Source organism: Cebidichthys violaceus, unplaced genomic scaffold (genome assembly GCF_023349555.1).
Source record: "Cebidichthys violaceus isolate CVI_PGR_0920_01 unplaced genomic scaffold, fCebVio1.0.p SCAF_2, whole genome shotgun sequence".
Classification (NCBI taxonomy): domain Eukaryota; kingdom Metazoa; phylum Chordata; class Actinopteri; order Perciformes; family Stichaeidae; genus Cebidichthys; species Cebidichthys violaceus.
Genome location: NW_027176372.1, coordinates 4,148,772 through 4,168,074, shown reverse-complemented (window position 1 = coordinate 4,168,074; position 19,303 = coordinate 4,148,772). Strand labels below are relative to the sequence as shown.

At 42.2% G+C, this 19,303-nt stretch overlaps 1 protein-coding gene across 1 annotated transcript in view; it reads left to right on the top strand.

Moving 5' to 3' along the window:
* The window catches only part of slc7a11 (solute carrier family 7 member 11), a 29,658-nt gene extending 20,593 nt beyond the window's left edge, over positions 1–9,065 (top strand). Inside the window, exons 8-12 of the mRNA XM_068714119.1 lie at positions 3,096–3,199; positions 4,465–4,561; positions 5,054–5,203; positions 5,415–5,592; positions 8,616–9,065. Coding sequence (XP_068570220.1) covers positions 3,096–3,199; positions 4,465–4,561; positions 5,054–5,203; positions 5,415–5,592; positions 8,616–8,671 — 585 coding nt within the window. The 3' untranslated portion in view covers positions 8,672–9,065. The remainder of the gene's footprint in view (positions 1–3,095; positions 3,200–4,464; positions 4,562–5,053; positions 5,204–5,414; positions 5,593–8,615) is intronic.
* Positions 9,066–19,303: the final 10,238 nt, after the last annotated feature.

Sequence of the window (19,303 nt, the reverse complement as noted above, 5' to 3'; positions counted from 1 at the left end):
TAGAGAGGTAAACACCTACGGCAGGATGTCAGATGACAGGGGAAGCATCTCAATGCTGTTAAAACATTTCAACGCACCTTTACTGTAACGTCAGCGACAAACACAAGACTACCTTAGTTATGGTTATATTTTCAAGATATCTTTTTTGGAAGATTAAATTACATTTGATATTTGAGTAGGGTCTGATTGGATCCTAGTCGGTTCCAAGTTATATTTGCTTGGTAGGACTTAAGTAGAAAGTCGCATTTCCATGTTGTTGGGGGGGGGGTCTCACAGCTGGGGGAAAGAAGCTGTTTTGAAGTCTTGTATTACGGCGGCTGATTCTTCTGTATCTCTTACCAGACGGCAGCAGGGTGAACAGGTTGTCGCTGGGTGGGTTTTGTCTTTTAATGTCCTTTGAGCTCTTCCTCTTCTCATGAATACCACTAATGCCAGTAGATGGTACCAACGATGTTCTGGGCGGTTTTATTCACCCACTGTAGAGCCCTTCTGTCCTGGGCTGTGCACATCACATGCCAGTTTTAATGCCAGTTTTCCTCATTTCAAACGGGGAACAAACTGCAGTCTCTTGGTCGCTGTTTGTTGGACCCACCCACCTCTCACCCGTCTGGTGTGTGATTTAGCCGTCATTATAGGTCCTTGTACAAAATGACGTGGATAACATATGAAAACATTTTTACAGATTTTGCATTAGTTTTCATAGATTTTGCTCCGCATGCTGGATAAGAGCAGCCTGTATTTTCTGCCAGGATGCTTTCTATTGCTCTTCTGTAAAAGTTAACAGGAACTTTTTTCTAAAATCAACAATCAGAATCAATCACGTTCTAAGAGAAGACATCAACACAAAAACAATATCCCTCCTCAGTCTCATGGTGGAGACCTGTTTTAGTGAATCCATCTCTAATCATAACTGCACACATTGAGATTTTTGTGTTTTATATACATGGTAAAATACATATTTTTCAGGAGTAATCCTATTTCCGGACTGTGGATGGAATGCATGAAACTTGGGTTCATGACAAATTGTATGACCATTTACTTTAATTATTTCCCTGCTCTGTTCGATATATTGACCATTTGTATTGAAATAGAAGTCAAGCTTAACAGTGTTGCATCATTAAGGAGTGGTGGCTTAGAAATTTTCCCAAGTGACAACACCATTTCAGTGTACATTTGTATAAGACTACAAATGCACATTTTTCCCTCACAGCCCGTCCTTGTCCATATAAGCGTGGACTGGGATTAATCAGCACTGAATGGCTTCATGAATAATAAGCAGCTTTCTCTCCCACGTCTGCATGACCCATTTAAGACAATTACTGCCAGCAGCCCTGTCAACAGCTCTTTTTTCATCTAACCAACTACAGTTGAAAAAAAAAAAGACAAGCTACAATTCACTAAACTGATAGCTGGAGACTTTGATGCATTCACTGTGAAACCCTGCTTCTCTTTTAAAACAATATCTAACATTTTGCGGAATAGGCTATACCTGTTTGCTTTCTTTACAAAAATGTCAGTGTGTTGTTCAGAGCTGGAGTCAGGAGAAAAGTCACCTATTCCTAACAAAATATAAAAATGTCTATTTGTGGGTTTTTTCTCTTAACTATTTCTTGACAAACAAGCCACTAGCAACGGACAGCAAGCTGCTTGGGATAATGCTGCCAAGTACGGAATGCTGAATGAGACAAAATTAAGGAAAGCAATTTTGTGGCTGACCAGAGGCTCCCCTTGCCTCCTCATTTGTAGTGTTGCCATCTGGGTGGTGGTATTTTCCCCCCTCTATTCATAAATACAGTTATTAAGTTGTTAAACAGGGAATGCTCTAGCTCTTTAAAGCAGTGGTTCTCAACCTTTCTCAGTGATGTACCCCCTTGTAAAATATTTTTTCAGCCAAGTACCCCCTTACCCAGCGCAAAGCATTTTTGGTTGAAAAAAATACACAGCGCTGTGCCATCAGTGTCTGATTTATTAAACTGTCAACACTGAAGATTGCATTGTTGCATTGAACTGAGTGCTTTTGCATTTGCATTTTAGTGAGAAACTTGTGCTTGTGCTTCACTGAGGATCTTTGTCAGTCTTGGTGGCAGGGAGGCAACTGCTGTGATCGAGCTCTTCTCCAGGCACAGTCTGCTTCTTTGCTTTGTTTTGATCACAGTCATTGCAGAGAAGGAGGCCTGACATGTGGAGGCAAAGGTTAGTAGCTCCTGCTTCACACACACACCCAAAACTGTGTGAGCGTGGAGGTGGCTTCATCTGGAGGCCACGGTCAGATGACACTTCCAGGAGTTTTTCCTGATAAGTGACAGGTAGCTTGCTTCCGTTTGCTTCGGACAAGATAAATGTGTTTCTCACCCATTCCAGCTGTGCAGATTTATCCCCCATGTCAGGAAAGTAGGAATGAAAATCTTGATCAGATGTCCCACTATGACCGACTTTACTTGAGCTCTGTCCACATCCTCACTAGACAGAAAATCATCCAGGAAAGCAGGTGAAATCCCCCTGTGCAGAGGCCCTTCTCCACAGCTCTGCTTTCTTCAGGAATCCATTTTTGAATGGATACTAATTTTAAATATATTTAAAAAAAATCTCACGTACCCCCTGGAGTGCCTTCACGTACCCCCAGGGGGTACACGTACCCCCATTTGAGAACCATCGCTTTAGAGGATGTCTATCTATCTATCTATCTATCTATCTATCTATCTATCTATCTATCCATCTATCCATCTATCCATCCATCCATCCATTCATCCATCCATCTATTTATCGATCTATCCCCATCCATCTATCCATCCATCCAAGTGTTGAAGTTCTCCCTTAATCAGAACAAAGTGTCATTGATACATTCTTTACTTGGAAAAGGAGCCCTTGAAGTGACAAGGACAATGAAGGCAGAGTTTCTCAACCAGTAAGCTAGCTATCTTGATACCCAAAAGAACAATTTAGTGAATATTGTTATAAATCCAAATGAATGAATGAATAATATACCATGAGTTTGTGAGAAGATACACTGCTGATATATGTAGGTAACTTATTACATCCTTGAAGCAACAAATATTCTCGCTCTCTTTGCTCCCTCTCTGTCTCTACCTACTCAGACGTTTGCAGAGAAGCTGATGGGGAAGTTCTCGATAGCAGTGCCAATTTTTGTGGCCTTGTCCTGCTTCGGATCCATGAATGGCGGCCTTTTCGCCTTATCAAGGTAAAGATGCTTCCTCTCTGCTGTCTCACATACATGTATTACCAACGTCAAAACACAACATATGTATTTTAAAGTCAATAAAGTGCCATATAGCACTGATGATTTGTTCAGTTGTTGTAAGCTATTAAAAGAATAATGACTGGTGTCATGGTAGTTAGTATACTGTAATCTCCCCAAATAAAGTTGGTATTTGTCTTAAACAACAGTTAAGGTCTGAAGGAACAGATGAAGTAAGTCACTAGTAAACACTGGGTAAAAGTCATTGAAATGGTGAAATTATCTGCACTCTATTCGTTCACATTGTAAATGAGTAAATTATACATTTCCACGGACAGCACTACTTCCATCAGTCAAGGAAAATTAACACTTGCTGCAGATTTTTCATTTTAAAAGTCTACCAGGAATTGGAGGGATTTTTTATTTAGTTCAGAACGCGTTGAGTTTCATAAACAATAACTTTTTAAAGATCCCAAAATAGCAAATTGGAAGAGAAACAGGGAAGCTTCTTACAAAAGTGTAATGAAACACATATCTACAGATGTCCCACCAGGGAGACGGCTGTTTGTTCTCCTCGTGAAACGAGGAGTCAACATTGATATGTCACCTAATTTGCTTGCTTCAGTAACGGCACAGGTTTTATTTTTTTAACCCAAACGCATTCTTTTCCGAAACTTAACTAAGTAGTTTTGTTGCCTGAACCTAATTGGTTGTTTCCTGTGAAGATGGAAGTTTATTTTTTAAAGACTGTATTTCATAGGGTACTATACACACCATTTCATGAGGATAAGTTGGCTAATGCTTCAAACACAAAGTTTTGCAGATGAGAGCAATTTGCCTTTACTTGCTTCTGATTGCAATCATCCATGTGACAAAGTATAAATGCACATGATGCCAATGGGCCACGACGGTCAGCACAGACTTTCAGACAGGAAGGTGACGAGCCGCCTGGGGCCTGGTGCTTTCCTGTTCGTCTGAGCTGACACACATCCTCTTCACAGGTGGGGTCAGTGGGTGGGGGTGAGTGGGGTGCAGGTTGTTGATTGATGTCAGAGTCAGAGCGGGTAAAGGGTTTGAATGCAGTAAAACACATTCAGCTCATCAGCCAGTTGATGATCAGTGTATATGTAATATATATGTATATATATATATATATATATATATATATATATATATATATATATATATATATATATATATATATATATATATACATATATATATGTATATGTATGTATATTTGTAATGTGTGTTTTTGTGTTCACCAGAATGTTTTTCGTAGCATCCCGAGAAGGACAGCTCCCTGAGGTTTTGTCTATGATCCATGTCCGCAGGCACACTCCACTGGCTGCTGTCCTCATACTGGTCAGTTTACTGCAATTTGAACAATAATGACAAAAATCTATAACTGTTCATTAGAAAAAAACACTAAATGTCACTCATACCCCCATTTGAAATAACAACCATTGATAACAGCAATTGCAAATATCATTTAACAACAATCTACAAGGACATCAATACTAATGTTGAAACAAATCATACTCACCATATTATATGTTAATTGTTGTGCCAGTGGTAACATATCATGAAGCATAATGTTGTTGCTGTGGTTACCTGCATATATCTTGCATGCTGGCATATGGTTAAACAATTGACCTATGGTTGAGGTGTCCCGATAGTAGATTTGAATGGACAACTGACCGTGGCAGAAATAAGACTGTCTACACAACCCATTGCTTCTCCCAAGTTGGATACAAATCTTTTGACTTCTTAAATGTGTGTTGTGTGTGTGTGTGTGTGTGTGTGTGTGTGTGTGTGTGTGTGTGTGTGTGTGTGTGTGTTTGTGTGTGTGGTCAGTACCCTATGACCATACTCCAGGTGTTTGTGGGAGACATCTACAGCCTGTTGAACTTCATGAGCTTCCTGCGGTGGCTGTTCATCGGTGTGGTGGTGTTGGGCCTAATCTACCTCCGATATACAAAACCTGACCTCCCCCGCCCCTTTAAGGTCAGTGTTTCCACACCTGTCCACATCTCAATCCTATCTGAATCTGTGCCACAATATGTAGCTGTTTCATTTTGCTGAGGAAATCCTAAGTGACGTTTAAAAGTATCATGTGAATTTGTTACTTCCACAAAAAGTTGACGACAACAAATATGTGCGTTTCTGCTTGCAGACAGTATATTGATAATAATAACAGGCGTCACTTCTGACACAGGTCCCGCTCTTCATCCCAGTGGTGTTCTGCCTCACATGTTTCTTCATGGTCTTTCTGTCTCTGTACTCGGACCCGGTCAACACAGGGATTGGATTTGCCATTTCCCTCACTGGCATCCCTGCCTACTATATCTTCATTTACTTCAACCACAGACCAAAGTGGCTTCAGTGGGCTTTAGGTAAGTCGTTGCTTATCCAATGGAACATTGCATTCATCAGCACATGACTGGAATCGATGGATCTGCTTTGGGATGAATGGTCATGCTGAACCTTTATGTCATGTAGCACAGAGGTAAAGGATCATTCCACTCATTTGTCATATGAAAGTCACCACACAGCTGAAGAATGTCTTCTGTGGTTGTAAAATCTGACAAAAGAGTTCAAATAATTGATAGATAGAAAATTGTTCTTCTAAACCGGGGGGTTAGCATTGGGGTGAGGGTATTTATCCTTAGGGGGAAAGTCTAATGAGTGATGCTTTTGAATTGCATTATAGGAATTGTAGGATCCAATGTGTTTGAAGTTTGATTCATAAAAGTGACTAAAAGTTAGAATATCATTACCTTTTGACCAATATTTATGACTTTTTCACTTGCAAGTCACCCAACTTGAGCAACACAAAATCAAAGGACTAGCTCTTTAGTCTAAAAAAATGTTACCTTAAGTAACCCCAATGGTTTTGCTAAGATTATTGGATTTGGAAATCGTGACCTCCAGCATCCACTGGGGCGGTTTGCAGCCGAGTGTGAAGCGGCGGGGATGAGAGTTGGCACCTCCAAATCTGAGGCCATGGTGCTCTGCCGGAAACCGGCGGATTGCTCCCTCCAGGTGGGGACGGAGTGCCTACCGCAAGCGAAGGAGTTCAAGTATCTCGGGGTCTTGTTCACGAGTGAGGGTAACATGGAGCGGGAAATTGACAGGCGGATCAGTGTGGCTGCAGCAGTAAAGCAGGCGCTGCACCGGACCGTCTTGGTGAAGAGGGAGCTGAGCCAGAAGGCGAAGCTCTCAATTAACTGGTCGGTCTACGTTCCTACCCTCACATATGGTCACGAACTCTGGGTCGTGACCGAAAGGACAAGGTCGCGGCTACGAGCGGCCGAAATGAGTTTCCTCCTTAGGGTGGCCAGGCTCAGCCTTAGAGATAGGGTAAGGAGCTCAGACATCAGGAGGGAACTTGGAGTTGAGCCGCAACTCTTTCTCGTCGAAAGGAGTCAGCTGAGGTGGTTCGGGCATCTAATTAGGATGCCTCCCGGGCGCCTCCCACTGGAGGTATTCCGGGCACGCCCAACTGGGAGGAGACCCCGGGGAAGACCCAGAACACGCTGGAGGGATTATATCTGCCAGCTGGCCGACTGACTAAGAATTTCACTGCACGTTTTACTGTGTATGATTATTTTCTCAATGTATTTAATTCCTCTCATCTCCTGTGTGGAGAAGGGAGGAATAGACACCTCATCCAGTGGTTAAAAGTTGATTCAATGAGCCCATCCATGGCGTTGGGGGCTCCCAGGAGATCATCCAGATCATCCTGCTCCTTAGGAGCATGGTGAGTCCGAGCCACATATTGTACAATCGTGAGACTGTTTACCGTTGTAAACAAGCCCCCAGGAAGAGTGCTAGGCTTTGAAGCAAATGTGAGACTTACTGCCCGGAGTTACAACTTCCAGGTCCGTCGCATGATGCCGTTTGGTCAAAACATAAATATTTCAAATAGATTCATATTAGGAAAAAGACAACTTCAAATCAGGGCAGCTTTGGGGTGTAGTGGTCAGCAAGGTTACCTCACATTGAGAGGGTCCCGGGTTCTGTGTGGAGTTTGCATGTTGTCCTTGTGCCAGCGTCAGTTTTCTCCTGGTTTTCCAGTTTCTTCCCACAGTCAAAAGTCATGTAGGTTAGGTTCAATTTTTACTTTATATTGCTCATATGTGTGAATGTGAGCATGAATGATTGTCTGTCTCTATGAGTCAGGTCTGTGATAGCCTGGCAACTTGTCCAGTGTGTACCCTGCCTTCACCCAATGTCTGTTGTGATCGTCTTCAGCTCCCCCGCCACCTTGAAAAGGTAAGCGGTTAAAGATAATGGATGGACGTCTGTTAATAAGTGGATAATTTTTTGGGAGGTAACTCAACTTCCCAGACAGTTAGCACTTATTTAAAACATTAGGTCCTAAAAGTCCACCTAAAAGAATCCATAGTTACTTTCCTTCCTCTGTTCTGCCGTGAATGAGACCGAGAGGCTGGACCAAGAGCTGGGAGGTGGGGTTAAGGAAATGCTAGTGTGATTGCTCTATGGGCCCATGGATGTGAAAGATGGCCGGAGGAGCTTTATTCGTAAGTCAAACTTTTTTGCTTCATGCACCAAAGGGAATAAATGGGGCTCCAGTTCCAATGCTGTATCAAGTTCCCTTTTTATCCAAAAGTTGATTTGTTCAATGCATTTACCCTGTGCTTGTATTGGAGCATAGTCCACTGGTAATATGGTTATGTTAATTGTGTGGAATCTACATAATTATGGCAACTTGTTTTATTGTCTTCCATAATCTGAGCCAGTGGAAGCATGTAGATGTTGAACAGAAGAGACCTCAGAATGGAGCCTTGGGGATCTCTGCATGTCCTATTTGTCCACTCAGATGTGTTACCTGTATTACTTACAGACACAATGTAGTCTCTGTCCTTTCAGTAGGATTCAAACCAGTTTAGCACTGTGCCAGAAAGTCGCTCTCAGTTTTCCAGTTGTTCTGGTAATTTATTGTGTTCAGCTGCGTCGAATGCTTCATTGACATTCAACAAAACTACGGCTGAGACTCTGCCACCATCTGTGTTTGAGGGGATGTCATTGAAGACCTTTACAGGAACAGTCTCACGGCTGTGGCGTGGTTGAAAACTTGATTGGAAGACATCAAGACAGTAGTTTAGTGATTGGAAGACTAACAGATAACTAACAGATAATCATGAAAGGAGGTGAGTCAAAAACTCAGGTAGCAAACAAAGCATGTTGATTTTGCATTGCGAATATGTAACAATATTACTAATGTATTACTAATGTAATTGCTAGTAGTATCTAATTCCCAAATTGTTACAACCTTGTAAATGTTCTTTGTGAATTCAAAACACCCCTCGGTTTTTTCCACCACACTATTTATTATGTGTCACCGTATAACATGAGAGATGATGTAATTGTTTGGTTTTCTTTGTGTCCCCAGATTCCTTCAACAGAACCTTGCAGATCATCCTGGTTGTCGTCCCTGCTGAGCAGTAACGGTTCAGATCATCACCTCTTTGGGCCCCTCTACTCACACATACATGTATATACTGATCTCCATCTCAGAGAAAACCTGGTGTTGTGCTCATTTAGTACAAAGATACAATCATGAATGTCTCTGCTGAATGTGAGTGAGTTAACATAATGTGTTTCAATGAAGAATAAAGATTTATCTAAAATGTCCTTTGTATCTGCATGACATTGTGTTTGTGAGTATTGTGATTGTTTATGTCACAGTAAATGCCATCTGATAACCTTCTTCTTCTCACCAACCCACAACAGCTGTGTCTGAACAGAGCAAGTTCCTGCACATTATACAAACACTGTCTGTGATTTTCTTAGAAAATAATTCTTTATAGAAAGGTCTAAGTAAAGTCTAAGCAACCATAGACTCAAGTGTGTTCTTTCAGTAGATTAGTTAATTGTTTGGTGCTATCTGAGCATCATGTCATCATGTAGCTGGTTCAGATTTGGATCCAGTTGCAGGTGGAAAATACCAAGCTTTGCTCCATGGCTAACAAATCTAACCCTGAGCCTATCCTTGCTTTTTTGAATTGCAATGTGCAAAGTAATCAGTTAACAATACTGCTTTCCCTGAACAAATGCTGCTGCTGGCAGATTACATCAGCTGTGCAGAGTTTTTAGGTGCAAAACTAGAAAATTACGCAATCTTACAATTTGGAAATGTATTACTTTACATTTCCGACAGTTTAACACACACTGTGCACATACCTGACACACTGGGGTGATGTCTGTTTAAATGAGTTAACATTTTGAGTTATTGCCATTGATGTAACCTACACTCGTATAGCAAATGCGACATACCGTTGTTTTTTTATCCACCACTCTCTTGCCATCGCCCTCATAATATATAGGGAAACCAAAGTGGCTTCAAATGCCAGACTTGCAGGTTATTGGAGGATCTTCTATTTCTGGTCTGGTAATAATGGCATTACTAGCCATATTGCAATGAGATAGCTTAGTGTAGCGTGCCTCACGCCCTCATATATATATATTTATATATATATACACTGTATATATATTAGTGCTGGGCAAGTTAACGCGTTATTATCGCGTTAACACAATTAATTAATCAATACACACCATTGATGCCAGCAAATCACCCAAACAAACAAACGGTGAAGGGAGGCTTTGGCAGACTACGTTGGATGCAGCGTGTGGGAGAAGTATAGATAAACAAAAGCAGGACAAGCTAACAAATGCTATAGCGAAGTGGATAGCTACAAACTGCAGGCCAATTAGTATTGTGGAAGATGTCCGTCTGAGGAACGTTCTTAGGATCGCAACGAATGACGGCACGTATGAGCCTCCCTCAAGACGCACCATCACAAGAAGAATACACGAGTTGTATGAAAAGGAGAGGACTACAAAAGCGACGGCATTACAACTTGCACCAGCTCTCACTGGAGACTACTGGACATCGCTGGGTAACCATAATCACCGTGCATTATATTGATGAACAGTGGGAGCTGCATTCACATGCTCTGACTAATGAAAACAAAACAGTCATTTTGCTGAAGCATGCGTGGAACATGCATATACAGTATATATATATATATATATATATATATATATATATATATATATATATATATATATATATATATATATATATATATAACAGGATGTAAATAATTCTATGATTTCCTGTATTCTTAGAAGGCTGCAGGAAAGTGGCTGACTTGACTGCAGCTTTTTGTAATGATTAGACACAATCAGGAACAAATCAGGCACGAGCAGGAAAATAAAACCAGACATGACAAAAGGTGAATATATCAAAATAAAACAGAAAACCCCAAACTTAGAAACCCAAATCCTCTAGACAAATCACAGGACCAATATAGACAACTAAAACTATGTAATGCTGTAGTCTTTTAGTCTTATCAAAAAGTCTGAAGGTCTCTGGACATAAAGCTAGTTTGTCACCGTGCGTTAATCCAGAATCATATTCAATTAAGTTACCTCTGTGTACATGTTTTTCTGCTGTCAGCAGGTGGGGTAAAATTATTTTTATTATAAAAATTAAAATGTATTTATTTATTTTTAGCTCAGTAAGAAGAACCCATGTTTTGCATCAAATTGTTGTGTCCCTCTTTCAAACAGGTTGTATCCTGCAGATAGTCCAGCCCTAACCTTTGCCATTTGATTCAATCGTTATTATGACTTTTCATCAATTTCATCAATCTTGTGTGGATTTTCTGCTCCCCTGGTAGTCCACTCATTAGCCAGTCAGACCGTAGCAGCACCATGAACTGGCTTGGCCCTATGCAGCCTGGTGTGGTTATAGTCTTATACTCCGAGGTCAGTGTGTGTGTGTGTGTGTGTGTGTGTGTGTGTGTGTGTGTGTGGGTGTGTGTGTGTGTGTGTGTGCGTGTGGCATGCAGTCTGCTGATGTGGCTGCTCTCCATCCCTCTTGGGTGGGATTTGCAGGTAATCTATCTGTGTAACCGCTGCCCTGTGGCACACTGCATTCCCTCTCAGCACTGTAAATGGAGGGCTTTTACTGCTGATGAGAGGCTGGCAGGATGGAGTCAAAATGCCCCGGAGCTTCCACTTTAGCGCTGAGCAGTGAAAAAGCTGGCTTAAACTCAGCTAGCATTAGCCTTTGTGAGAGAAAAGCTAGCTCTGCCCATGTTGCAGGCATATGAACCTTTTACCACACTGTTGATGGTCCAGACTGTCACTGCTCAGGTTGGAGTATTACTTTAACATTGACTTCATATGAGCCTTGATTGACCATTTGCTAAGCCCCGCCCCCTGCTGCTACTCCGTCAAGCAATCAGAGCTACCATGGAGCTTTCACTAGCCGCACTCACTGAATAAATATCTAATTTAGGAAAAAAGCAACTTCAAAGAGAAGCAGACAGAAAGGTCTACAACAATATGTGTTTGAAGGATATATCCAGGATGTCAAAGTGATTCAGCAGAGAAAACAGGTAAAAAAGATGAACCTTTAGAAGCTAAAGCCACTGATCACAGTGTAACAGTGAAACACCACATAACCTGGTGATTGAGACGGAAGGAAATGAACAACAGTGTTCCTGTAAAGCCTGTCTTGGTCGATCTTACAGAGTGGTGGTAAACCAAGGAGCTGAATGTTGACTTTAGGAATGAGGAGGCAAAGACACACACCCCTGTCTACATCAATGGAGCTTAAGTGGAGCAATGGGAATCAGCATCACAAACAACCTGACATGGTCATCACACATCTCCATCCTGGTGAAAAAAAATCATATACGGCTTTTATGGAAACTTAAGAAGGCATAACTCCCGGGCCAAGTTCTTGTCAACTTTTACAGAGGAGCAATAGAAAGCATCCTGACTGCAAACATTACAAACTGGCATGGGATGTACACGGCCAGGACAGGAGGACTCTACAGCGGGTGATTAAAACTTCAAAGCCCTTCATTGGTACCATCCACCGAGCATCAGGGATTCCTCTGGGTTTCTTTCCAGACGGCAGCAGGGGGAACGGGCTGTGGCTGGGTGGGTAATGTCTCTTAATATCCTTTGAGCTCTTTCACACCTCTTCTCACCAATATCACTCATGCTCCTAAGATGGGTACCAATGATGTTCTGGGCGGTTTAAATTACCAGCTGTAGAGCCTTCTTGTTTGGGGGCTGTACACATCTCATGTCAGTTTGTAATGTTTGCAGTCAGGATACTTTCATTTGCTCCTCTGTTACAGTTGACAAGAACTTGGCTGGTTGCATTGTGCCCTTTTAAGATTCCTTGAGGAATACAGCTGTTCATGAGCTGTGAGCGAGATGTGTCATGACCACGTCAGCGGCTTTGCGATGCTGATTCCCAGAAACAGAGAACTGTTCACTTCTGCTCTGTTGATGCAGACAAGGGTGTGGGTCTTTGCATCCTTCTTCTTAGAGTTGCTTTCACTGATGTTGAGCAGTAGTTTGTTCTCGGAACAAGATTGTTGATTTCCTCTCTATATGGAGTCTCATTGTCGCCTTTTATCTGGCTGATGACAATAATGTCATCTGCAAACTTCACAGCGGCAGTCTGTTCATGTTAGGGGTTACAGTCGTCGGTGTACAGCGTGAACAGGAGGGTGCTGAGCAAACAATCAACACCATGAGTGGAGGAGGTGTGGCTGCCAATCCGAACGGCCTGGGGTCCGTTTGTGAGAGTGTAAAGTTTACCATCAGTTTAATTGGAAATATTGTGTTGAAGACTGAGCTGAACTCAAACAAACAACATTCTGATGTAGGTGTTGTTGTTTTCCAGATGAGTGAGGGCTAAGTGGAGAGCAGTGGAGACAGCATCCTCTGTGGATATGTTGGCTCTCTATGCTGGTTTAGGTCCAGGCTTGTTTTTGATGCTGGACAACCAGTTTCACAAACCACCTGTGAGTGCCACAGGGTGGTAGTCATTTAGACTGGACACTGCAGACTACTTTTTAGGGACAGGGATGATGGTGGCTGTCTTGAAGCAGGTGGAACTCTCTCCTATGGCTGGTCGCCACGTGTTCTTAGTATACGACCAGGCATGTTATCAGGCCCAGCAGCTCTACTCATGTTCACTCTCATCAGGGTTGTCCTCACATTCTCTGAGGATACTGACAGTGGGCGGTCCTCTGGAGGCGGAGCAGACTTGACAGCTGACTCTTTGTTGAGGAGATCAAAGCGAGCATAAAAGGTGTTCAGCTCATCTGGCAGCCTGGCCTCACACATGATGGGGCTCTCCTGCTGTTATAGCCTGTGACATTGTGGATCACTTGCCTCATATTAGTGTTGTTGGTGTTGAGGTCTCTCATCAGTCCATCTTGACGCCTCCTCTTTGTCTCCTTGATGCCAGCTTTCTGTCTTGCTCTGGTGATGCTGTATGCTTTCTTGTCACCTGAATTGACTGATTTTTTTGGGGCTTTGGATATAACCATTACGTCTCCATTCATCCAGGCTTTCTAGTGCGGCAATGATTTTGATTATTTTTGAGATCATCACATCATCAACACATTAACTAATATATAACCACTGTTGATGTGTATTCCACCAGTTCTCCTGGGTGACAGCATCCCTGAACATGTGCCATGTCTCTACATTCAAAACAGTCTACAGTTAGGACTACTTTTTTTCATTTAAAAGAAATGATGAACAGGGAAATCTGTACATAAATGTTGATTGTGTCTGATTCGGTGTCCAGAGGTGTGACTTTTTAATTTGACCTCCCAGCATAGAGAGATAATTAACACACCAAAGAATTGAGGTTCCAGGTGCAAGATGAAACACAAACGTACATAAGGTGTTATCCAGCGTGTGTGTGTGTGTGTGTGTGTGTGTGTGTGTGATGAAATGGCTCTATCACCACACTGTGTCAGCTCTGAACATTCATGCTGCAAGCTAAGAGATAACACACGTGTACACACACTAGTACTGATATAGAAGAAATGCCAGGAGGTGGCGCAGTACCAAAGGGTTCTGATCTCTCTCTCTCCCCTCTCGCAGGCCAAGAGAGGTAGTGACAAAGAAAGCGAGAGAGAGAGAGAGAGAGAGAGAGAGAGAGAGAGAGAGAGAGAGAGAGAGAGAGAGAGAGAGAAGCATTCTGAGAAGGCATCACCGACCTGCATATACATACAGAGTGTGTAGTGACTGAGAAATCAATCTGAGACACCACACACCCAGATGGAACCAGATGAACCCAAATGGGAGAGATGTGTGAAGATGGAAAACATCATCAAAAATAACCTGCGGGTCTGGAAACATAAGCAGTCAGGTTAGTTAACAGGTTAATCTGACATATCTATTGTATAGGTTGACGCACAAAAAGGCATTTTGAACTATGAACCCTTATCATCGTGGTTGAAACGACTTTAGGGAAGATTAGGGAAAGATTGTGATCAAATTTATAAGAAATAAGACGCTAGTCATACATACGTTCACAAAACCAGGACTGCCAACTCACACACATTGACCATGCAGCATTTGACACTTTTTACATGCTCTCACGCCACACGTCTATTTTCTCATGCGGTGAAAAATGAAATGTCTAACACTTGAGGACACTGACAGAAAAGACGGAGCAACACAGCTCAAAAGCAGCCCCACAAAACACTACAGTTTGTCAGTAGACACACTGTATGCAGATTGAGTTCAGAGTCTGTTGTGTGTGGGCTCCTAAATTTAGTTTGTCAGCGTCAGGTTCAGGGTAGTGTGAAAACTGTATCTGGCGCGGACTAGACAAGCAGATCAAAAATGCTGGGTCAGGTGTTCCAGGTGAACTCTATAGGTTCATTATTGGTGAAACCGAAGCAAACCCACAAAGTCATTTTGTGATAATAGAGATATGATCTCAAAGTCTAAACTTCAAAATGTAAACAAAATGATCTCTAAGTGATCCCTAAAATACAAAAACTGTTCCATCCATGAGTTACCTCCAAAAACACTTTTGCTGTCAATCACACTGTCATGTGTAATGTATACTACCTGCTTCATGCAATATACAGTTTTTGCATGTTTGCATTATGTTTTTTATTGAATTCATTTACCTTACTGCTTCCTCCTCTCTTCTCCTCTAAGTTCTCCTCGCCATGTAGAGATGCAGTTCTGTGGGCAGACACATGGGGGTGCTGCAGTGCTTCATAACGCTGATGACATTCCTGTTAAAAGCACAGAACAGTATCAAACAATGAGAAGCAGTGCACACAAAATTATATAACACACCAAAAAGAGAAATTATTGACTTTTTGTAAACGATTTAGAAACTTTTATTTGCTTGTAACAACGAGGAAGAAAAAATTAGAAACATGTTCACTATCGAAATGATTTCCGATTAGCAACAGAGGGAAATGAAAATGTTTTCCTGACCTGCATTCATTTAGAAAGAGGAAGTGTCTCCATCAGACGATAGAAGAATGTTTTATAGATTCAACAGTGCAGGCTTTAAAGGCAGAAACGGCTCTTATTCTTCTAGCAAACCATGGTTAGTAAATGTTGGAGAGATGGATTCTCTTTTTTTTTAAATCAAGGTCGAAAACACAGAGAGGGAGAAAGCGAGAGAGAGGGAGAGAGGCTGGAGGGGATATTGATGTATTATAATAGTTTATCCTCATTCTCTTCATATCTCTCTCTAACAGGACACATTTAACCCAGTTAGTTGTCTCTGTGGTGATTAAGATACAGTGGACAGTAAAGTATGGACAACATTTACCAGCTCAATTACATTGACTATTGTCCCTGTATCATACGGTTTTCCATGTTTGACATTCTGAAGTAGCTTTAATGTTGTTAAAATCATATTTCACTGACAGAATCATGAATACATTCTTTATCATGTTGTTTCAGCCAGAGCCATAGATGCCTCTGAGGACACCGAGGTGAAAACGTAGAAAGTTTGGAAATGTTGTAACCGTGGGGATCAACACACATGTGTTTTGGTGAGAAACGATGCATGTAGACTGAAACTTTATTTATAGAAAAACTCCACAGGGGAGCTTGAAAAACTAATGAGAAATGCGGACAATTCGTACAAAACTCATCATTTCCATTCCTAACTAAGAGAACAATTGGAAAACGAGAATTCTCTTAAATCACTGGCATGTGCCACAAAAGAACACAGCTCTTCATATAAGTGGTTTCTGTGTTCTTCGATGGTTCTGAGGTCTGTTCCACGAAGCAAGTTCAACAAATGCCCAGGGTAACTTTAGGTTATCTAGTTTAACTAACCCTAACAACCGCCATGCTGCGAAGTGGTCCCAAGAAGCTGGTTATCAACTCAGCGAGTCAACAAGGGTTTCTCAGTCTGGTTATGCGTTCACATAAAGAGAAAACTATAAAATTAGAAAAAATAGGTTGAAACGAATCCCTAAATACAGGCTGAAAGTAACATATTTTAAACTGCCAAATGCAGAAAGGACAGCTGGTAAGAATCTATTTGTGTGAATGTGTAAATTAACAATCTATAATATCGCTGCCTAAATGTATTTTCAACGGCTAAAGTCTCACTGGGTAGAGCTGACTATAATTTCATGTGGATTCCGTTAAGTTACTGTGTCGCTTGGACGTATTCTGATGACAATATTTTAGCCTTATTTCTTCAGCTGGAACTCCGGCGGTGTGAAGTGGCCTGGGAGCAAATAGCAAATAAATGTAAAAACATAATTCATGTGTAATTATAGTCAGATCGATCGTGCTTTAGACGAAGCAGTGATGTCATAAATCTCTCATCGCGGCTCTCCTCCCTCTCTTCCTGGGTCCATCACATGGCTATTGATGGTGTTTTTCTTTGGCCGGTCCGGCTGAGTGGTTGGAAGATCGTCTCGAGATCTGCTGAGCTTTATCCAATCCTTGTGACTTCTTTTCTGATGTTAATGAGTATATATATTTGTCATAAATGTACCAACGTCTATGGGAGGTTCTGCACGCTCCGCCGGTGCGGAGTTCCTGTTAGGCAAAGTCTGCGGAACTGCGACCCTCGCAGATTTAGGGTGAATGCGCCTCAAAAGTCTGTGTGAGGTATTTATGGGAAATGAGCCCTGGGGCAGGGTCAAAGGTCACCTAAAAGGAAATTGATTAAAGGTTAGTGCGTAGGTCAAAACTATAAAGAATGATGTTTTTCTTCAGCGTGTGTTTGTGTGAGTTTACTATACAGGGGCTGTGACTCAACTCAGTGAGCGAAGGGGGGTGATTCCCCTGGCAAATTGTGACTAATGGGGCATGTATATGTGTGTATGTATGTGTGTGTGTGTGTGTGTGTGTGTGTTTGGTGGACCTTGGGGTTCCAGGGTCATCCCCATTAACAGGAAGCGGCACACCCCCTCAGGTAGGAATGGTCTACCCTCAGGGCTACTCATGGCCCAAATGGATGTGACAAGAACGTGTCTGTGTATGTGTGTGTGTGCGCGTGTGTGTGTGTGTGTGTGTGTGTGTTTTATTCCCTTCTTCTGAGCAGAGATGAATGTATGGATTGACGTTCTGAAGAACTATGGAGGCCGTGTTTTTCTGCATGTAAGTGTGTAAGGAGAGGAGGCTGATTGGCCTGAGGCTGCTGCTGTCAGATAGGCTGACTGACACACACACACACACACACATACACATGCACAGCGCTGAGTGTGTGTTTGCGTGTGTGTGACTCAGGTCTAGTGAGCAATACAGGAGTCAGGTAGTGAGGAGGGCTGATGAGACAAAGCCCCTAATTCAAAGTGACCACAGCCCAACTCCAGAGAGTCTGCAATCATTACTGCTCGATGAACTCGTGCGCACAGGAAAACAGAACATTACAAAAACATCCACTTAGTGATAACACACACATAGTCAGAATGTGTTTTTATTTTAACAGAAGAAGAAGAATATTCAAAACATTTAGAATATTTTAAAATGGGTGAAAATTTTAAAAACAAAAAAAAACCATACAAAATTTGTGTGAAAACTTCACCCTGCTGACTTGACATCTTCTAACCATTCAGCCTGTAAAAAAACAGTTGTATAATGTATTCCATGGCTCTGAAGGAGCTCTGAGAAAATAAATCCCGATGATCAAGGGTCATCAGGGTGATCGCCTCATGGGTTTGAGACCAAATGTTTGTTTTACAAATGGGGTGGGTGGGTGGGGGGGGGGGGGGGGATTGATTGACCCATTTACCCAGCAGAGAGCATCTGGTGACAGACGCTACTGAGTTGCATTATGGGAAATGTATGATCCAATGCTTTTGGACCTTGAAGCATACTACACTAGGGATTAAGAGTCAGGATATCTGGGTCTCCTTACTCAGACATGCAAACTGGTCTGGGGTGAAAAAGGCGGGGTTGTTGCCCTGACAAAAAAAACCCCAAAAAAACCTGCTGTTGGTCCTGGGTCCCTCCCCGCACGGGTCTGGTATCCACACTCTATTCCACAAGAAAAGTGTAGTCAAAACCATGGATTTAATGGAAAACATCATCACCAAGGACCTCAAGTGGCAGCTGAACATCAGCTCTAATCCCAACAAAGCACAGCAGAGGATGTACTTCCTGAGGCAGCTGAAGAAGTTCAACCTGCCAAAGACAACGATGGTGCACTTCTACAGAGCCATCATTGAGTCCATCCTCTGCTCCTCCATCAGCGTCTGGTCAGCGTATCATTTGTTCTGCTGAGAAGGTGACTGGCTGCAATCTGCCGTACCACTACAACTTCTTTGCCCCCCCGGAGCCTGAGGAGGGCAATAAAGACCCTGACTCCTTGTATGAGCAAACAAACTTTGTAGTGAATTGTGATTCTGATTCTGATCCAAAGCTTTAGATGTTTGCCTTCCATCTGTCTCTGGAGGCAGGCTCTCGAATCACAATAAGGACATGGTCACCATCTTAAATAGCATATTAGCATGCTTACATTTGCTGGTTAGCTTATTTGCACTAAATAGAATTTAGTGACATTCAGCGTCATTTTTGGTCATAAACCAAATAACCGTTTCTCCTTTCAGCATCGAGACCGTAAACCCCTTTTACTTTACTCAACAGTTTCCAAGCAAAACACAGAAACTCACTTTACAATGTTTCCATCTTAATGCCAACCTTACTCCGCTCTGATCCCAACACTTGCCTGCTCTGGGCACAGCCTCGCCATCACTCTCGCTCTCTTTTGTTTGACTGCACACTTGCAATGCGCACTCACCACACTGA